The sequence below is a fragment of the Haliotis asinina genome, chromosome 3 (genome assembly GCF_037392515.1).
Source record: "Haliotis asinina isolate JCU_RB_2024 chromosome 3, JCU_Hal_asi_v2, whole genome shotgun sequence".
In the NCBI taxonomy this organism is placed as follows: domain Eukaryota; kingdom Metazoa; phylum Mollusca; class Gastropoda; order Lepetellida; family Haliotidae; genus Haliotis; species Haliotis asinina.
This window is the reverse complement of record NC_090282.1, coordinates 78,711,087-78,733,497: the sequence shown is the minus strand read 5'-3', so window position 1 is coordinate 78,733,497 and position 22,411 is coordinate 78,711,087. Positions and strand designations below refer to the sequence as shown.

General features: G+C 39.4%; 1 protein-coding gene across 7 annotated transcripts in view; it reads left to right on the top strand.

Annotated features, from left to right (window-relative positions):
- LOC137278521 (WASH complex subunit 2C-like) overlaps nucleotides 1-22,411 on the top strand; it is a 64,751-nt gene that overhangs the window by 29,360 nt on the left and 12,980 nt on the right. For 3 of the 7 annotated variants that reach the window (XM_067810904.1, XM_067810899.1, XM_067810906.1), the window contains 13 exons: nucleotides 75-137; nucleotides 465-647; nucleotides 1,212-1,384; nucleotides 1,736-1,825; nucleotides 2,290-2,483; nucleotides 12,963-13,086; nucleotides 18,068-18,165; nucleotides 18,652-18,748; nucleotides 19,097-19,240; nucleotides 19,684-19,806; nucleotides 20,626-20,760; nucleotides 21,135-21,209; nucleotides 21,958-22,132. In XM_067810904.1, the coding sequence (XP_067667005.1) occupies nucleotides 75-137; nucleotides 465-647; nucleotides 1,212-1,384; nucleotides 1,736-1,825; nucleotides 2,290-2,483; nucleotides 12,963-13,086; nucleotides 18,068-18,165; nucleotides 18,652-18,748; nucleotides 19,097-19,240; nucleotides 19,684-19,806; nucleotides 20,626-20,760; nucleotides 21,135-21,209; nucleotides 21,958-22,132 (1,674 nt within the window). The remainder of the gene's footprint in view (nucleotides 1-74; nucleotides 138-464; nucleotides 648-1,211; nucleotides 1,385-1,735; nucleotides 1,826-2,289; nucleotides 2,484-12,962; nucleotides 13,087-18,067; nucleotides 18,166-18,651; nucleotides 18,749-19,096; nucleotides 19,241-19,683; nucleotides 19,807-20,625; nucleotides 20,761-21,134; nucleotides 21,210-21,957; nucleotides 22,133-22,411) is intronic. The other 4 variants (XM_067810905.1, XM_067810901.1, XM_067810903.1 and 1 more) reach the window with 3 other exon arrangements.

Genomic DNA, 22,411 nt, shown 5'->3' with positions numbered 1-22,411 from the left:
TGCTCAGAAAGTTGAAAGTGATAGAGTACCTGGTTAAAAATACCAGAGAGTAATTCAAGTTAAATTGTTTTCAGAAACCAGGCCCAGGACAGCAAGTGGGAAGAAACTGCCTAAAGGAGCTGTGTCCATATTTGGAGGTGAAGCTACTGCATGAGAGTGTATTAATTACTTGTAACTGTTGTCTTGTCATCAGCAATTAGAACAAGTGTTAAATGTTGATTTTACAATTAGAGTTTGAGAGATTCTTGGTTGATTGAGCTGACTAGGATTATGCAGTCACAAGTTAAGATTTACCAACAAAGCCATAGCCACCACCCTCGATGCAAACTGGAAAACTGGTTTTCAAGACTTGATGTAGTCGAAATATAGAAGGAGTATTCCTGGTTTTGATCTGATATTCACTCACTAATTCTGCTGTCTGCTATTATTTAATATTGACTGGTTTTGTCTTCTTCCTTCTCCAGATGGTGATTCAGGACTGTTCGGCAGCTCCATCAAGGAGGAGGATGAGGCCCCAGCACCCAGGAAACAATCCAAGTCCAAACCTGCTGCTGCTAGTGTAGGAGGGGGGCTGTTTGATGAGGAGGAAGATGATGGGGAGGATCTGTTTGCATCAGTCCCTACTAAGAAGGCTCAGCCAAAGAAAGGTACAGGCATCACATGAAGCTCAAATCATTTGTAATATCTCTGAAGCATTGAGCTTGCATTATCACTGCCTTATTACCTGTGAGGGCAATAATGTTGGGGTTAATTTTTTTTCAAACAATGCCCAAGGGCAAAATATCACTTTTGTTATGGTGACTTGACCTCATGAATACTGGTATGAAGTTATGTTTCTTCTGGGACACTGTGTTCTGCATGCAGAGACGGCAGGTAGCCAACCTATGTTTGAAAGTAGATTTGGGTTTATGTTCCTCAGTTTGACAACTTTGTGCTTAAATATTGACATGTTCCTTGATCTTGCTCGGGAAGTACCAACACTAAGCACATGTGTCGTAAATATGGTATGAAATGGGCACTTATACAATATCCTCTATTTAGTTACAAATTCAGTGTATGTACAAAGGGAAATATTTCTCCCTTCTACTGGCTGTAGAAGTTGTCCATATGTACAGATAATATTTTATATCAAGTTAATAATCACGCAGACTATGATGCATCATTTTGTTGTTTGGAATGTTTCATAATCACATCATATTCTCTTGTTGCAGAAAAAGAAACAAAGACTGCATCGGCAGCAAAGTCTTCCAAAACATCAAGTGACCTGTTTGCTGACGATGAGGATGAGGATCTGTTTATGGGTCAGTCGGCTGCTAGTACACGTAAGATGTCTGGATCGCAAACAGAGGAGGTGAAACCAAAAGCAAAGAAGGCAGAAAAGAAGGTAAACAGTTATTAGATACTATGTGTGTAGAGTCAGTAGCTTACCAATATCAACGACTTAGATAGACATAGATGTAAGGTATTTATAAGTGGTAATGCTAGATAATCAGCCAGTTCGGGAGGAAGACATAAGTCATGCTTGGCTTAGTTTACTCTGCAGATTATTAGGACCTTTCCAACTCATAAAAATTGTTATCACGTTGTAAACTTAATTCATATTAAAACGTTTTGATAATTTACAATTTTGTGCACAAATTAATGGATGTGTGATTACTTGTCTGCTGTTGCTGGAATGTGTGAATGTGACAACATCTGTATATAAGAATTGTAAAGTTTGCCTGGTGTGTTCCAGTTGCCAGCAGGGGCAGTGTCAATGTTCGGAGGGGCACCTAACCCACTAGCTGCAGCCATCAAGAAACAACGACCAGCTTCGGACACCGAGGTAAGCTTGGAGAAGGAATGGACGTAGATCGGGATTGGTAGATCTTCACTGTTTCCACTTAGATAAGGAGTGGTATATGTTCACTTTTTTCACCTGCATAGCGAGAAGGCACAGATAAGGAGACAAGAGATGTGCACTTCTCTCACTTCTATAAGGAGTGGTAGATGGTCATTGTGTCCGCTTGGATAAGGAGTGGCAGACATGTTTTATCCTGGCACTTTTTGAAGAAATACTCATTGTTCAAATGCTTTATTGAACTCTTTGCTATCATTGTACATTCATGATTATAACAGAAACAAGAGAACAGTAATTGACTCAGTACCTCTGTACTTTTGGAAGACTGTATTTCAAATGTTCTGTGCTTCTCACAAAGTGTAAACAATAACAAAAGGCCTGATATTTCAGAGAAGTTGGGATTTGTTTGTGAATTTTCTGAATAAAGTGATCTGATATTAAAATTGTAGGAAGATGAAGATAAAGAGGATGAAGAAAAGTCTCGAAGTGGCAGTGTGAAATCCAGCCAATCAACATCCAGCTCCTCATTACGAGGATCAGCTGATGTGAAAAAGACCTCTCGTAGTGGGTCTGCATCCAGCAACAGTTTGTTTGCAGATGACATTGATGAGGATCTCTTTTCTTCCAAACCAAAGACAGACACGTGAGTTATTTGCCATGTCACATTTTGTGACTAGATCTTGATATGATTTCACTGGTCACTATTTGTCCCTCTCCATGGGTCGTGTTTTGTTTTGTCTCTTGATGGACCAGGTGTAGGCATATGGCTTTCTTATCAAGCTTTTGTGAAGAGTTGCATGCAGCATGTACACATTTGACATCGTAGTGAACATTGATATTTATCGTACCTCACACATAAATGTCGCTTTGTGATTGGCTGTGCACTCTTCTATTACTTTCTACATACCCTACTTACAAGCAAGTAACATTTTCTGTGTATCAATTGCTACTTCGTGGTAGTAATTCTTTATCTTGAATAACATTGAATCACGTATGATGTACAAAATGTTTTGATGTTTTGGGAGAAGGGAGATAACATTAAATCTGATTTTTTTGTCGTCTGCTTCAAACAGTTCAGTGATGACATCAAGGGTTCATCAACCTATGTTCCCCTCGTGACCAGTGAACAACTTACAGTATCAGAGACGTTAGTCAGATGGCTATCACTCTTCTCTGAACAATCTGCAGTTCACCTTAATACCCTGAAAAGAATTACACCCAACCTACTCACTCACTCACTCAGATTCATGTTAACTTTTACTTTGCTGAGACACTCACTCAGACATTCAGACACTCGCTCACTCAGACATTCAGACACTCGCTCACTCACTCAAAACATTCAGGTGCTTATTCAGACACTTATTCACTCACTGAGACACTCAGACATTCAGACACTCAGTCAGACATGCAGACACTCAGGCATTCAGACTCTCAGACACTTGTTCACTCAATGAGACACTCAGACATTCAGTCCGTCAGTCACTCAATCATACACTCACTCAGACACTTGTTCACTTACTCAGATACTCACTCACACTCCAGTCGAGGTGTTGCACTGATGGAATCAACCCATGAAATGTTGCTACGTACCTAGTTACAGTTGTTGTATGGGAGAACTACATATGTCCTGGTCACTGAAATGAACAAAATCTGACATATTGTTTCTTGACAAACTAAGGAAGTCTACCTTGTTTCTATATGTAATTTTGCAGATCAAGTGTGCCTCTATTCCTTGTCCTTTATTGGTTAACACATATTGCTATTCTGTTAACTACACACACTTATATATGGATGGTTTTTTGCATGTTTATCCAGGAGAATAACATGTTTTTACCACTGCCTGTACCTGCCTGTCTTAATTCATTCAGAAGATGAACAGATTTGGGTTACTAATGGTCATCCATTAGCCTTAGCTACATCAAATCTCATTTTATGTGAAATCTTAACAGTAACATTATGGTGTTGATGCTGTCCTGGAAACCATGTTAGTTTTTATTCCATGTTTCATGGGTATGTCTCTGTGAGTTAGTGTATATAAGTCTGTTAATATATCTATTAAACATAACACCTATTAAACATTAATACATCACAACAGTGTTCACAGAGACTTGAGAAAATCTTAAATTTTGGCATTTTACAAACAAGACACTTAGTTCATTTTAAGTTTGAAAAGGCCCTAATTTCCAGTGATTTGCCCTAAAATGATGCATATTTAGCAAAACTTGTGACGACATGATATTACAGGAAAATAATATATACTTGCCTAGCAATGACAGTGGGTGTTTATCAATCTCCACTGTGAAACAAAACTTGCCCAGTGCATCAGTATTGCCATGAGCTATTTTTATTGATGGTTGTTCCTGCATTTGTCCAACATTGTGTGTATTTAGCAACTTTTGTGTTCTATGTGGGTTTTTTTTGTTCCTGAATATTGTTTACTGGACCATGAAAAGCCCATAAAACGGACTTAAATATGATGGCTGATAAAGCCCTATACAAAGTTGTCAAACGCAGCTCATTTTATATTTGTGATTACACTTTTTCAGTTGTGCGCAGATTCTGGTACTTTCATTGAGTTGAGTTGAGTCCCATCCGGGATTCAAACCCCTTAGGCATCTAATTGCTAGAACACACTAGCCCACTCAACCATTGTAGCTTTTAAATCAGTTGCGGTTTACTCCTACTATGAAGAAGTTAAATAGTTTCAATACAGACCAGCAGACATGTTGAGTGATATCACTGGTGCTTGTATGCTCCTATGGTCTGTTTCAAAACATGGTTCATTTGTAGGATAGTAACTAGATCCAAGACACGTGGCTGCACAGAAGAGATAACTAGATCAATGCTTAAGAAACTGGGATGGGTGCAGAAGCACTTGTAATGTTTCCACTAATACCACAACCACACATAGATATAACATTTCAAGTAGACCTACCTGGGAGAACATGTACTGGCTACATGTTATTGCATGTGATGTGGTCAGCCTCTGCCTGACTGTAGCTATGGTGAACATATTTCAGACAGCATCACACAAATTGGGATGTGTATAGGTATGAGGGTACAGAAGGAGGGAAGCAATGTTTTATATCATAGTAAAAAGTTATCATTATGTGGTTCCACATCTTATTATTATAAGTTGAGTGAGTGAGGTAAAATTTGAAGTCACATTGACAGTATTTCAGCCATATTGCGATTATGTCAAATTATATATTTATAACAATTAGTAATAATTATTGCTATCTTAAAGAAACCTGTCAACGAGGGAAAATAAAACAAATAATTTATCACAGACACAATTTTAAAACTGTAATTAAATTTTAAACATTTTAACTACACAGTAACTATGTCTTACTACGTTTGGGGAAAGACTTCAGTAGATGCCCATAAATGTAAAATTCACATTAAGGGTGGGGGATATGGATCTGCCAACTTAACAACTTAGAAAATGTAAAATACATAAATATTTAGAAATGAACAACTTTGTCACCACCTGAGTAAGTGTAGGAATGCTCGAATTATGATATTATTCTAGTCCTTAAAAATGATTGACAACAAAACCTATTGCTAGGCATAACTCATTGTTAAAATACAGTTAAACATAATGTGTAGTAGAGAGAAAAAAAGTGTGGTGAATATTAATTAATGTTTTGGAGTGTATAAGAAGAATGAGATCCACTGTCCGTTTTATATATATATATATATATATATATATATATATATATATATATATATATATATATATATATATAGCAACTCAGAATTATAAATAAATGTGACAATGTGCATGCACATTTTGAAACGGCCTTAATTCAGATGCAGAACAGAACAGAGTTTATTTTTGTATATTTTGGCCGTGATACCAACAGTAGAGTTGCCATTAAATTTATACTGACATTATTTACAGAGTGCTTAGTGCTTTACAGAATTTCTAAGCTTAACCATTTCTTCACAGAAAGAGCTAGCTAAGATATGGCTTTTGTATGTAAGGGGAAGAAGGTGAATATCATGTAATGTTAATATGTCCATCTTATAAACAACTCTCTTTTTACCTGCATATTATTACAACTATCCATCACTCTATTAGTGTATATTGTAATAGATTCAGATGCAACAACTTGAAAAGTCTGCATAAAACACTAAATCATATAGTGAAGTAACAGAACCTCCAGCTTGAACTGAATGTAAAAATAGCATATGTGAAGGAAGTGAACACTGATTTATGAATGAGTTTCAAGTGTATCAGTTAAGAATGTTTCTTCATGAGTAAAACATTATAAAAGTTGAACTGATCATACAGATGAAACTCTTAAGTTATCTCTAACCACATATAATACAATTTCTTCCCTGTGAAACTGTATCGTGCCATGCAACAGTGCTAAGTTCTCAAAAAGGCTACCTGAAAATTCATAGTGGAACCCAAACTAGCTCCTGATTGTGTGCAGTGCACATAGTTAAACCTTCCACTTCAAGCATTAAGAATTAAATAGATCAGGGGTTAAAAAATCCTGTTGCCTGACACCCGGGACAAGTCAGTTTTCATTTTAGGCAACCAAATAATGTTATCTTACTTGTCCATAGACTACTAGGTAATTTCCACTTATGGTTTCAAACTGCAAATAAACTTGGATTTCATTTCATATCTCCTCATAATGTAGCTAATAAATTTTGCAATAATGATAGAGTTACCATTCTTTGCTATTTATCACTCTTGATTATGTCATATAAATTCAGCCTTAGTGAAAAATTAGTCAGGACAAGTTAGTTTTTGTTAAAGTCAATTGCCCTATGGCAAGTGGCTTTAGACAAAAAAAATGAACCCCTGTCGATGCTTCTATCATGAAAACCAATATTTCCTAGTAGGCTGCTGTAACTACCTCTCTTGTCCATATGTAGACTCAGTAAGTCTACATTTCCTATTGCCTCCTAGCAAACTAAATATAGCATGTAGAAACATGAGTGCCCCCTCCCCTCCCGGCCCCCTCCCAGCAGCAGCCTTGAGTAGAGGCACTGTATGGCCATGCACTAGGTTTTCAGGATGAGGTAGAGGGAGGTGGGAACTAGGCCCTCTCTCACACTATTTATATCATTCTGTGATCTTGTCTGGAACTGGATGGACAGACAGGAATAGGTAGGAAAAATACAAAGAGTGGAAGAGTGGAGGAATGAATGGATAGCAATAGCTAACAGGTGTGAAGATACCTGTAGAACATCATACATTTTTTCTTGTGGTGTTTTGTTTGTGTGTTCATGAATGTGAAGATGCCAGTATGTGCCTAAGGAATGTCACTTTAGTATCCAAGCACAAGGGTCAAGGATGATTATGATATGATCGTCAGCCGAGTTTGTAACTGACTGGTTACTATCAGTATTTTGACAGAGTCTAAATCGATGCAGGTAACCTATTCCCAGAAGTGTAGCCATGTTCCTTGTGGTATGTAGATAGTACAAGATGTCTGAAGGTGAGACCAAGTGGAACGTTCTCATAGTCTATTATTGATATGAGACATACTTTCATGTGATTAGTCATGATTATGAAATTTTCTGATATTTGTATATTTAGATTGTGTGCTTTATTTGTTAAACATAAAATGAATCATCAGTCATGCTGATTGCAGATAATATCAACAGCATATTTTGCTATAAAAATGTTCATGCACTGTAGCACCTATTAATGGCAAGTGAGCTTAGATGTATCATGTACATGCAAGCGATATATTGATATATCGTAATGAACTGTGTGAGAGGTCTTAAGTCTCTACAGGGTGTAAACTGACTGAATGAGGGTGAAATATGATTCTGTTTGAGCTGCAGTTATCCTTGTGTGTATGGTGGTGTAAGTTGGAGAGATGCCCTCATTGCCACAGGTGTCCATGACTGGAGCATCTGTGTGTTGGCATGACTGTGGGAAACATCCACATACACCATTAGTGCTTGTCCGAACAGGGATGAACCATTTACTGGTTTATAGAACTGCTCACTTGGCTTTATGTGGTAAATATGTGAGTGATGGATGTTGTGTGCTTCATGTCCTGCATGTGCACAGATACATTTTCGGCATCTTTTTTGTTCATATTGGTCCTGTTAGTTCAGATGGTTATGCTTATTCATGCGTCTATTTTGTTCTGTCTGAATGTGCAATTATACTTCATGTGTTGTGTTTGTGAATTTAATGTGACTGCTGATTCCATGAACATGCATAGCAATTATTAACTATTTAAATCATGTATAGTGACATCCATTTTGTCATGAATCCCAACCTCTCTGAACTATTATTGTTAGGAAACATTGATTACAAGACGAATGATTACTACATGTGTTTTGGGTTGTTGTTTTATCCAGACATTTTGTTATCTACATTTTTCACTTGAAATGCATAATCAAGATGTACAGAGTGCATGTTTGTCTGTCTCACAGGCTCTGAAACACATTTTCCCCATTGACAAGCTTTCTATTCACTGTTGAAGTGCCTAAATGAAGCAAGTCTACGTTTCCTAAGGTTATGAAGCTCCCATCTTACAGGGGCTTCTTATCAGTTTAAATGGGTTTTTTTGTTAATTCCCATCAAAATTTTAGATATTCAGGAACTGAAAATCTGTTCTCTTTGTTTTTGTCTAGGCTAGCAGTGAGGAACCAAGTATGTCCTTCAAAGCATTCTATGATTACATTTTGATTTTGGGTTTTTGTACTGAGATATATTTGAATTATGTAAATCTTCAGAACTACTGTGATACATTGTCATGTGAGGATGTACATTACCCTGATGATGTGATATACAGATATATCATCTCCTTGGTGTGCTAATGTGAAGATATGTATCATCGTATCATTGCACTGCAATATATGGATATATATCATCACCATGATGCTGTGTGATATGGATATATATCAATGATTTACCTAGGTGTGGTGATGTCAGGATATGTATCATCACCTTGAATATATTAAAAAGGGTTTATCCAAGACTAAATAAGTGTGTAGCACTAGACAGCCTAACAATCTAAGGCAAATCGTGGGTCCATCTGAATATTCACACGATACAAACACTGTCAGTGTACAAAAATGTCACATACCTCGATGTGGAACTGGTTCAGTCATAACCAAAGACTGCATATTTGCATTTTGTGAAGACAAACTATTTACTATCAAAGCCAACATGAACTGCCACAGCAAAATATTTGATGTTTTTTAACATGTGCAGGAAGTGGTTAATGCTATATTGGAAAAACTTGAATGCATCTAAAGGAACAGGTCACTGTACACAGACAGCAAATTCGAGATGCGAATGTGTGGTGTATAAATGTAAGCAAACACATTGATGAATGCAGAAATGGCCAATTTGCTAACTTTCTGTTTTATCAATTGTTCAACACTGACAAACAATTATGGATTGAAAAAGAACAAATGTTCATAAGGCTGTTTCAACCTAAGCTCAGTTCAAAAGTATCATTTTGTATCCTTCCTGATGTAACTCAGTATGTATATTGTTCACCACCTGTAACATCATACTCATGATGATAACATATCTATTACGGTTCTTATATATATATATATGTATGATGACCCAAATACTGTGATATGAGGAAATATATCATCTCAACATTGTGATATGAGTGTATCTATATTCACGTGGTATATTTCCCATTTTAAACTAATTAGCTGATTATAAGGTACTTCCTGTAATAACAAAGTTTCAGAGCAAAGATCATGTTTCTGTAGCCTAGTGATGAAGACAGAGGTTCTATCACAGGCAGCTCAAGTTAGCATACAGATAAGATATATTACAGCAGCAGCTACACAAGTCCGCACTATATTCATGTTCCAGAGAGCAAGGAAAGGTTTGAACTTGATAAGACTTGCTGTTTGACAGGAAATCCTCAATTAGAGAGGGAACACATATACTTACCTCTTGAAGTCCACTGCAGGAAGCTGTTTTAATGTAAAGGTGACCGTATGAACTTTTAGCTTGTTAGTTGTAGAAATGCAGATCAGAGGTGTTTGTTTTTATTATCGTCTTGAATTTTTGTCATATCAGAGGAAAAGACTTTTAAGGATCATCACATTTGACTTGTAAACATCTGTATTTAGTTGTTGTTACATTTTTATCGGCAGCATGAGCCCCCTTGATCATGGTGGTTTATTTACCAGTGTCAAGTGTCAACTGAAGCTCATGTGTATCCGTGACTACAAATGGTCCTATGTATCCATGACTACAAATAGTCCTATGTATCCATGACTACTGGCACTAAAGCCTTGAAGATGCGGGTTAGAATTCGCCTTCAACAACCTATGCTTGTTGTAAGAGATGACTGATGGGATCAGGTGGTCAGGCTGTCGGACTTGGTTAAGAAAAGCCATCATAGACAGAATTGCATAAAGTGATGCTCATGATATTGATCACTGGATTGTTTGTGGTGAAAAACAACCAACCAACGAAACATGACTGCTAATGGCCTAATATATCCATGACTGCTGGTTATGCTGATAATATCTACTTAAGTATGTAGAATATGGGTTTAACATGTACAATCAGTGTCAATCACCATTAAACACTTGACAAATCTCTAAACATTATTACATGGGTGTACTAGTGCTGTAATGATCGTCAATTAGGAATAATTAACATGCTCCATCTGTGATATGTGTGTTGTTGTTGGTTAAAATAACTAAAGTTATACGCACATTGTTGTAAAATGATTATTGAAAAATAAGGACTTTCTCTTGGGTATTATAATTCAACTCTAAAAAACATCTCAGAATCCATATCACCTGCAGGACAGGATGCTACTCTGTAGCATGCTGGCTGTGGACAAGATGGTCTTAGTAATGCTGTACACCTAACTCTCTCCAAGTCATCATATGTGATGCATGCATATATATGTGTTGCACTGAGAGCTGCCAAATGGAGACACACATACCCTGTGTGTTGCATATGATGCCAATTTATTATAATAGGACACGTAACATGTGTTAACTGCAGGGCTGCATGCCTCTTACCTATATACTGGTATGCCACATATATCTATCAATACAAGGTTATGGGTTTTTTATCAGATCGGTTGCTATTTACACATGCTTATTACCCTTAAGATAATTTTGTCGAATTCTGATTGGTTAATAGCCAAAGCATTTGAAACCATATAGGAGAAAACTCCCTGTCATGTGACGCTCTACACAGGCTGTACAAATGACCTTCACCTCAGATGGAATGTGACTTCCAAATGGCTGATCACTTGAAATGTTTAGAGTTGGCATACACAATTGTCAGTAGATACAAAGTAATAACATTGTTGCCATAATTTGTTTGTTAAGTGTCAGTAAAAACAATAAAAAAAAATAAAATGTTGCTGTATTTCTCTTGTCTTCAAACAAAACCTCAAATTCAATGATTTTTTGTCATAAACTGAGCCATCTCAAGTTATCTCCTGTTATGACCTATCATTATAAATCATGACGAAATGTTTTTCATCTCATTCTGCTGAAGATTGAATATTGGTTTTTAAAGATAAGTTAAATAAACAGATCTTAAGGGTAATAAATTCATTTCATGATGTTTTCAAAACACTGTGTAACTAGTATTGACGATGCCCATCACAATATGTAACATATGATCTTTCTACAGTGAAACTGTGACTCAGGGTGTTGCTGTGTTCAGTGGTCTGGGTTAACTACTTTCCAGGTTAACCATTCATAGGTACTGTCCCATTATCTGAACACATTCCAACATCTGGAAGCTGACCTCCATGGTAGGCACTGATCAGTTTCATGGTGTATATGAAATGAAGCTGAAATGATATAATCACTTTGTACATGGACATGTGTGCATGGTCTAGGGCAGCTTAACAGGGTGTGAGGAGGGTGTACTGCTACCATCAAGCACATGCAGTTTCCTCACAGCCTGCCATTGGAGAATTAATGTTTTGAGTGATCTGACTGTGACTTGTGCGTCCTTGAAAGATCATGGTTATCACTTCATCTTTATGTTCTTCACTCAGCTACCTGCATTCCAGTGCAGACGCTCATAGTCCAATGTTCATTGTTCCAAGTGCTGCTGCATATGTTTACTAGAGCCACTTCCACAAACTATATTGTCTGCAAGCAGGCATGCATGGGAAATACATTGGACTGAACTGGTAGATTTTCTTTTTACTGAAATGTCAAATGATGTTTATCAGAGAAGTAGGTGTTGTGCTAGGTATTTTTGGCAGCATCACCATACAGGGCTGGATTAAGTGCTTTGTTACTTGCACTGGTGCAGCCCAATATTACAAAGTGCAACGTAGTTATTAGTCAAACTTTCACCAGGTGCAAGTCATTTGAGGGGAAATAAGTCAACAATAAACTTAACATTATTTGTACAAAATGTTAGCTCATTTTTCTTCTAAACTTTGAATAGCTGTGGCACTGAAACATAGCTATTTGCAGACATGTTTTGGCTATGACAGCTCTTGTAATCCAGGATCAGCTGTCTCTGTGTTGCTATGGTTTCATGGGTACTGCATCATTGAAATACACTTATGTGCACAGAAACCTCTGACGTTTTAATACACTGCGTTATAACTGGAAATTGTGTGGAATTGGGCTGGTGCAGTAGATTTCTATCTTAGGTTGCACCTTGTGCAAGTAGATTAACATCTCTTAAATTGTGCCCTGCCAAAGCAACAAGTGTATCCTTACAGATTTAGAGACGGCAGATCAGAATGTGCAGACTATGTATGATATTGCATGACACATATTTTCACCATAACTGTGGCAACTAGGCTCTTCATCCAACAGTAGCTACAAACCAAAAATGTTTGAATACAGCACCATAACCATGGAAACCAGAATGTTAATTCATCCATCAGTAGCAAAACATACAAAACTGTTGAATACAGCGTCATAACCATGGCAACTAGAATGTCTCTTACTCCAGCGTTAGTAACAGACCAAAAAGTGTTTAATGCAGTACTATAACCGTGGCTTAATCCAGCAGCAATAGACCAAAAAGGTCAAAAAGTTTAAATAGAGCACCATAACCATGACAACTAGAAAGTCTCTTTATCCAGTTGTACCAACAAAAGAAAGACTGTTGAATACAGCACCATAAGCTTGGTAAACACTGACCAAACTACTTCTGTTGCAGCAGTAAAGCCAGCAAGCCAAAGACAGCTGCCACTGCCTCAGGTCTCTTCCTGGATGAGGATGAGAAACCAGACGATCTGTTTGGTGCAGCAAGCAAGCCTTCAGCCAAACCTGCACAAGATAAGGTAATGTGTTGTTGGTTTCTTTTTAGTACATTTTTACATAAGTAAAAAATATAAAAACATGAACTTTAAGAAAACTACAAGAATTTATTAAGGACACCTGATAATCATTATCGACAATATGAAGAAATCATCATCTTCTTAGAATGGCAAGGAAAGGTTTTATTTGTAGGTGCTTGAAGTTTCATATAAACCTAGATATAGACCAAGTAGTAGTGGTATAATTAGGTATGTTGCAATCAGTGAAATTTTAACAAAATTTATGATGGCCATAGGTACCATCTGTAACAGTGTGACATGAAGACCAACGACAGATGACTGTTCACTACAAGTTTTATTGAAGATCTGAATGCGACGTGTATACATGTGACACGGTTCGCGAGCAGCACGTGCGAGGCAGGCACATCCGGGTAGGGGACCGGTCCGGCTCGCCTGGCCTAACTGCACATGCAGACTGTATACAAGTCTCTTATCATTACATCTCCCCTCTCTAGCACGAAACTTCTCCAGACGGCAGGGAACCATCTGAAACATCGAACATGGTTAAACATACAACAGTTAACAATCCACTCCCAATCTCATGGGTGGCTTGGACACACGGCCAAATCTAGTCACAGTCGGCGACGGAGACATCCCAGACACTGGGGACGTCGTAGACGACGAAGATGTAACATCGGCGGTTCCAGCACTCTTCACTGGCACAAACGTGCGTGACGACAACAGAATATCACGACGATTCCTCCGAAGTAGACTACCACGATCTGTCTGAACAAAGTAAGACCTTGGGCCAACGTCCTGAAGGACCGTACCTCGTTGTGACCAATCACGCCGCTGATGATCACGCACTGCAACTTTGTCACCACACTGAAGCCTACTCAAACTCTTAGTAGACCTGTCGTAATAGCGCTTCTGTTTTACTTTCTGATTCTCCTTATATTTAACAACTTTACGAGATCTGGGAACTTGCAAAAGTTTCTCCTGAATAGGGAGATTAGAGCGAATACATCTGCCCATAAGAATCTCGGCTGGGGATTGCCCATTATCAAGAGGAGAGCTCCTGTAAGCAAGTAACCCCATATAAGGATCCTGACTTTCCTTACGCAAAATGTTTTTCACAATCTGAACAGCTTTTTCTGCCAAACCATTTGACTGTGGGTAGTTTGGACTAGACGTGTCATGCTTGAATTGCCAGTCACGTGTAAACTGTCTAAATTCGTGACTACGAAACTGGGGACCATTGTCTGTAAATACCTCGTCGGGGATACCATGGCGAGCAAACGCCGTTTTCATGGAGGCGATGACACGACGAGACGACGTATCTGTCAAGGAGCATACCTCCGGATAGTTGGAGAGATAATCTACAATCACCAGATAATCTTTCCCACCACAGTAAAAGAGATCTGCGGCAACTTTCTGCCAAGGGCGAGAAACCGTCGGATGAGGTTGCAGAGGTTCAGGCTGCTGTCTGTTCCTGTATGTTTGACACATAGAACAGTTAGACACAATATTGTCAATATCATGATTGAGTCGTGGCCAAAAAAGAGTTTCTCTGGATCTACGTTTACATTTCTCCATACCAAGATGACCAGCATGAATTTTGTTTAGCATGCAGTTTCTGAGCGAGGTAGGTATTACAACCCTAACACCCTTGAAGATGACACCATCTACAACAGTCAAATCATGCCTGTAGTTCCAATACTCACGAAGATTCACGGGACATGAACTTCTATGCTCTGGCCAACCTGACTGAACAATTTCCATCAAAGCGACTAGCACTGGATCCCGGCTTGTCTCCTGACGTATCTCAGCATAGCGTGTCGTGGACACAGGGAGAGACGAGACGATCATGTCAACGTAGGCTTGAACACATTCTTCAGATGACGAAACAGATCCGGGCTTTGATGAAGGACATGAGCGGGACAATGTATCAGCTGTAAACATGAACTTTCCCGAGGTATGTGAGACTTGAACATCATACTGTTGCATTCTTAACATGAATCTCTGTATTCTGAGAGGGCAGTCATTCAGAGATTTGTTGAAAATTGAAACAAGTGGTTTGTGATCCGTTTCTACAAGTATGGACTGCCCATATAAGTACTGATGGAAATGTTCACATGCAAAAGTTATTGACAACATTTCCTTTTCGATTTGAGCGTACCTTGTTTCAGCACAGGTAAGAGCTCTGGAAGCATACGCTACAGGCAACCAATCAGAATCATACTTCTGCAGCAGGACAGCACCCAACCCATTCTGGGAAGCGTCAGACGAAATCTTGATTTTCCTCCCAGGATCAAAGAACTTCAGGACTGGCTCCTGTGACACAGCTTGCTTCAGAGACAACCATGATTGTTCCTGCTGAGGTAGCCACAGAAAATCAACATCTTTATCCAACAATTGTCTAAGTGGTTGCGTCTTCTCTGACAAGCGAGGGATGAATTTACCTAAGTAATTTATCATACCCAAAAACCTTTGGATATCTTTCTTACAGGTAGGTCTCTGCATAGACTGTATTGCTTCAACCTTCCGGGCATCTGGCTTCACACCATCGCTGCTAATCACATCGCCAAGAAATGTTAACTCGGTGACTCCAAATACACATTTGTCTGGGTTGAACTTCAAGTTATTCCGACGTGCGATATCAAGGACCTGAGAAAGATGGTTATCATGATCTTCAGGTGTCGAACCTGACACAATAATATCATCCATGGAGGTGTCTACACCTTCCACTGAATCAAACAAAGTGTGGATTGTCTTATGATACACTTCTGGAGCAGAAGATATGCCAAAGGGGAGCCGTAAGAATCTATATCTTCCAAAAGGTGTTATAAACGTACAGACCTTCGAACTCTCCTCATCCAACCTCAGTTGCCAAAATCCAGCTGACGCATCCAGTTTACTGAAATAACGTGCATTCGAGAACTTTGCAGTGATTTCATCTCGTGTGGGAAGCTTAAAATGTTCACGTTTAATGGCCTTATTCAAGTCCTTAGGGTCAATGCAGACTCTCAATTGTTTGTTTGGCTTTTCAACAATTACAAGAGGACTCACCCAATCCGTTGGTTCATTCACCTTGGTTATGACGTCAAGCTTCTCCATGCGATTGAGTTCCTCCTTCAGTCTGTCATGTAAAGCAAAGGGCACTCGACGACATGCGTTTACGACAGGTGGAACATCATTGTCGAGCTTGATGTGATGAACACCTGGCAGATTACCTAGACCCTTGAACACGTCTGCATATTTCTGAAATACTACACCTCCATTCAAAGGTAACTCAGCATCAACAGAGAGAACACGGCGAACCAAACTCAACTGGTCACATGCTTTCAGCCCTAGAATAGACTGAACATCTTCTGGAGTTACAACAAATATGAGATCAAGTTGTATGTTCTTGTGACAAACTTTAGCTGTAAACTGACCCATTACAGGAATATCAACATGAGAGTAACCAGTGAGTTTAGTCTTTGAGAGGCGCAGTTTGGGCTTGTCTAATAGTCTGTTGAAATCTTTCTCAGAAAGGATATTAGCTTGAGCACCTGTGTCAAGTTTAAGTGGCAAGAACGTGTTATTGACTTGTAAAGAGACTATCCAATCTTTGCCAGAAACGACATCTGCATCAACTGAATCCACAAAGAGTTCATCTTGGGTTTTCTCAACAAAGTGAACTGTACTTTTCGATGACTGATTTTTGGACCTACAAACTCTAGCAAAGTGATTCTGTTTCCCACATTTATCACATGATTTTCCAGATGCAGGACATTTTCTAGGAGCGTGTGTAAATCCACAATAGCCACACGTATCAGACTGCTCAATCGAACGTGAACCAGAACTCTGTGACTTTTTCCTGTTAGATTTTCGACGACCAGATTTTGATTGTTGTTCAACTGAATGTACTGGCTGAGGGTCTAGTGGATGAAGTTCCTTAACTTGAACTTTACTAGCTTCAGCAGCTCTGCACATAGTAATAGTCTTGTCTAAAGTCAAATCATCTTCACGCAAGAGTCTTTCCCTTAATGCATCACTTGCAATGCCACAAATTATCCTATCTCGTATGAGTGAGTCATGCAAATCTCCAAACTCGCATGTTTTTGCTCTGCTCTTTAACTCTGTAACATACTGGTCTATTTTCTCCCCTTCCCTCTGGCTACATGTAAAGAATCTGTGCCTCTCGAAGGTAATGTTACGTTTGGGAATGCAGTAAGCTTCAAATTTATCCAAAATTGACTTAAGTCTCATGGCATCCGTTTCATTCTCAAAATGAAATGTGTTATAAAGTTCAAGTGCATCTTCTCCAATTGTAGACAAAAAAATAGACGACTTTACCTTGTCACCTTTCCCGTCCTTGTCAGAAGCAGTCAAAAACAGCTCAAACCGTTGCTTGAACTTACGCCAGTTCTCAGCAAGATTACCAGTCAAAAGCAAAGGTGAGGGTGGTCGTAGTTTGTCCATTCTCTGACGAAACCACTTCTGACACCATGTAACAGTGTGACATGAAGACCAACGACAGATGACTGTTCACTACAAGTTTTATTGAAGATCTGAATGCGACGTGTATACATGTGACACGGTTCGCGAGCAGCACGTGCGAGGCAGGCACATCCGGGTAGGGGACCGGTCCGGCTCGCCTGGCCTAACTGCACATGCAGACTGTATACAAGTCTCTTATCATTACACCATCAGTAATGATAATTACAGGTCCATGCTAAATTTCTGACCAGAAAAATAGTGGTTTCTAGTAAACAGGAACACAAAGCAGAGACTAAATGGAAACTACAGTGATCAAACCCAGTACGTGTAAACTGGGTGGTGTCAAATTTCACCACACAGTTCACACAAAGTATGCTCTTATGCATTAAGAAGTCTTATTTTTTTCTCTCTTGAGCTTTTTGGAATTATTATAAAATTCTATCTGTGATTTATTATCTTGGTGTTAGTGGTTTTATGTGAACTAGGTTGAAATATGGCTTTGCAATTTGATTTGTTACAGAAGGGAGACAAAGCCAAGCCAAGAAGTAGCAGTCTGTTTGATGATGATTTAGATGAAGAGGAAGATATGTTCTCGTTCAAGTCAAAGCCCAAAGACAGGTGGGCATGTACATTTTTTTCTTGTGAAACACATAAACTAATGCTTATTTTGGTTCTACCTTAATTGTCCTTGAGCATGTAATTGATCTCCTGTCATGGTTGCCTGTGTCACACATGACCCATGAAGACCCATAATTGCCACAAGAGGTGACTATGCTTGTCGCAAGGGGTGACTAACAAGATTGGGTGGTCAGGCTTGCTGAGTTGGTTGACACATGTCATCAGTTCCCATTTTCGCAGATCGATGCTCAAGCTGTTGATCACTGCAGTGTCTCGTCCAGACTGTATTTACAGATTGCCGCCATATAGCTGGAATATTGCTGAGTGCGGCGTTAAACTAAACTCACTCACTCCATGTCACACATTGAATCAATATTACAAGCAATCATACCCTCTTGTTTATCTAGATGTACATGTTGCCTGTGTCATACATTGGATAAGGATGAGATCGACATGTCGTACTAGATATGTTGGAATACCTTTCAGTGGTGGCAAGAAGAAGCCTGTTGGCGGAGTCGCTCTGTTTGGGGGCGCCGACATTCTGAAGAAGAAGACAGAAACACCTACAGAGGAACCTGCCAAGGTGATAACATTTGTTCAGGATGCAGTTTTGAAAGACCTTCACCTTGAAAAGTCATTAAATGTTTTTAATGAAAAAGCCTTGGAGTATGAATAATGTGACTTGATTTGTACAAGTGTTGCAATGTTTTGTAGTATGGAATTTTCTAATGTGTTCCAGGTGAATTTATAGGTGACATATTTGTCCACTGTTTGTGTAGAAGTGAGATGTTTGTCCACTGGGAAGTGTAGATGTGAGATGTTTGTCCACTGGGAAGTGTAGAAGTGAAATATTTGTCCACTGTGAAGTGTAGAAGTGAAATGTTTGTCCACTGTGAAGTGTAGAAGTGAAATGTTTGTGCTCATGTACTAGGCTGCCCCAGAGGAGGAGAAGCCAGATGTGAAACCCCCACCCCGCAAATCCACGCTGTCATTGTTTGATGATGATGAAGACGACGCAGATTTATTTGGTGCTGCACCAAAACCTAAACCAGCACCCAGCACTGCCAAGAAGGAGGTACCAGAGTTTCTTTTGACTTTGTGCAAGGAGCAAAGGATTCCATATAGTACAGTGGTTTTGATAATGTCAGGAAATTCTCTTTTGAAATTCAGTGTGCATTTACTCCCTTGGGTTCAGGCTGTTAGGTCTTTGTTCATGAAGAAATGTGCATTTTATGAATGATTTGATGTAAAATGTTGAATATCAGGCTAGTGTGCTAGAGATCTGAATCCCATTTTGTGTACATTTCGAAGCTTAAAATTGATGTTACCTGTCACTGTGCCTGAAATACTTCTATACATGTGCAGTGAATACACAGATGTCTGTCCACTGAGTCAGGTTGTCTTGCTTTTCCCTTGACACCTTTATGGACAACACTCAGATGGTGAAAGTGTTTAGGTTGAAATATTGAATACAGTTTTCTTGAAGTGCCAAGAAAGTTGTTAATGTGCTATTTACAGCAGAGCAAGCCCAAGGCTGCTGGCAAGAGCCTGTTTGAGGACGAGGATGTCCTATTTGGTGGGGCCAGTGAAGAGGCACCAGGTGTTGACCTCTTTAGTAACCAGGGACCTTTAGGAAGCCCGGTGAGTGTCCATAAGCAGGCGGTAAATTGGATCAGTTTTGTGATGGACTTTGGGGATCCTTGACGAGTATTGGTGAGCAGGCGCTTACTTAGATATATTCTGTGAGGGACTTATCACTTAGTTGCATTAGTTCATTAAGGGGCCTATAGGAGGCTTGGTGAATATTCATGAGCAGGCACTAATTTGGATCAGTTCTGTGAGGGACCTCTGGGGTACTTGATGAGTATTGGTGAGCAGGCACTAAGTTTGTTTTGTTCTGTGAGGGACCTCTGGGTTGCTTGGTGAGTGTTGGTGAGCAGGTACTAAGTTGCATCAATTCTGTAAGGGACTGACAGGAGGCTCGTTGAGTATTCATAAGCAGGCACTGGGTTGCATCAGTTCTGTGAGGGATCCATTGGAGGCTAGGTGAGTATTGGTGAGCAGGTGCTAAGTTGGCTCAGTTCTAAGAGGGACCTCTGGAAGACACTGCCAGTAGTGTTGAGCGGGCACTGTGTGTGATCAGTACAGTAAATGGTTGATTACTTCAGCAACCAGGTGTTTCTTGGAGTCTTGAGTAGATAACAGATCCAAAGACAGGACTTAGCATCATCAGCATGACATCAAGCAATGTTCAAATGTTGTAAGCAAAAGTTCATAAGCAAGAAAGCTTAGGACCAGTATGTTTCTTCATACTTGTTGACATTTGTTGTAAGTAGTACAATGAGATAGGGACATTTATCCTACAATCCATCATTTTGATGGAATGACAAAATACATCTATTACTGATTTAACGACTGTGCAGTACTACATGTCAACACTGCTCACTTGATCTGTTACAGACAAAACCAGAGCCAGCTAAAGCTGCTCCTGCTGTTAAGCCATCAGTAAAGGTTGGTGGAGCCACCACCAAGTCTAGCTCCACAGACCTCTTTGATGATGATGATGATGGCTTGTTTGACACGAAGAAAGACAAGGTATGGTAACATTACAAGAGTCAAGACCTTTGAAAAGTCTGGGTCAGTCATCAGTTTAGGTATCTTTTAGCAAACACACAATCATTGAAAACGGAGGGACCAAACCTTAAGCACCAATCACTTTGGGGATTCGGACAATGTGGTGTTGAAGAAGCAGGCATTAGAAAGGCCAACATATTGGCCACGTCTTTTTCCTGAATCTCGTTAATCACATTACTGTTAAAAGAGGCTGAAGAATTATTGGTATGAAAATAATTTCATGACTATAATGTAACTAGTTGTTGATATTATGAGTCATGAGGATACAGCCAGGGAAAGATGGTATAATCAACAAGGCAGTGACCTGCTTTAACTCACTTTTTTTTACCTCACAGACAAAGGAAAAGGTGGAAGTCGCTGGGGCAACTACAACAGAGTCATCTGATGCTGGCCCATTAGCTGAGGAGGAGGTAGGTTAAACACCAAGATGAAGGGACACAGTGCAGTGTGCTCAGGCTCTGCATAGGGGTGGAGGGACTAGGTGCTCAGGCTACAGATGGATGCATTAGGTGAGAGTGAACAGAATAAGTTTTGTTAATCTGACCTCCGTTTATCCGACAAGTTACTTTATCTGCTTCTTTTCTTGGAAACAAATTGAGTAAACATTATTAATCCAACATCCTCGTTCATCCGACAATTTGTTGTGCAAGCGACAATGTTGTATTAACACGACTTGACTGTACACAGACTGTAGATGGACCTATCAGGTAGAGGTGGAGAGACAAGGTGCTCAGACTGCAGATGGATGTATTAGGTGACGGAATAAACATAGACAGTGGACTGACTTGTTAGGTAGGGTCTGGACATGTATGTTAGCTGAGGTTACAGATTTGGGTAATTGTTGATGAATGTTTCTTTAAGAAACATGAACAAGCTAATGAACCCTCCAACCATCTGCCAGCAGTGCCTTGTTTAATGACTTGAGAGAGGGATTACAAAATGTGATTGCTTGTGCCAACACCTCTTACAGGCATGAAATGTGTCAAAACAATCACATCACTCTAATTGAAAGTGATTTGTTTGCTGTGTCCTAGAAGGTTACATACACCACTATACTTTGATCTCATTCACTTGAATATTTTGTGGACTAGATCAACCATACTCAGAAATCTGAGTACAAGTTCTGAATATTACATGATTCAAGTTTGAATGACTCAGGAGCCCAAACCGGCAGCGCCCCCAGCTGTTGCCAAGCCCAAAAAGCCAGCAGGGGCAGTGTCCATGTTTGGAGGAATGGACCCTTCAGCTTTGCTCAAGAAGAAGAAAAAACCTGTGGAAGAGGAGGAGGACAAATCAGCGGAAGAAGAAAAGAAGTCAGAGGAGAAGAAAAAAGGTATACTTTGTGTAGTTATGACCGTTTGACATGTGGCTGTTGGTGCTGCAGTTACTTTGTGTAGTTTTGACCGTTTGACATGTGGCTGTCGGTGCTGCAGTTACTTTGTGTAGTTATGACCGTTTGACATGTGGCTGTCGGTGCTGCAGTTACTTTGTGTAGTTATGACCGTTTGACATGTGGCTGTTGGTGCTGCAGTTACTTTGTGTAGTTATGACCGTTTGACATGTGGCTGTCGGTGCTGCAGTTACTTTGTGTAGTTATGACCGTTTGACATGT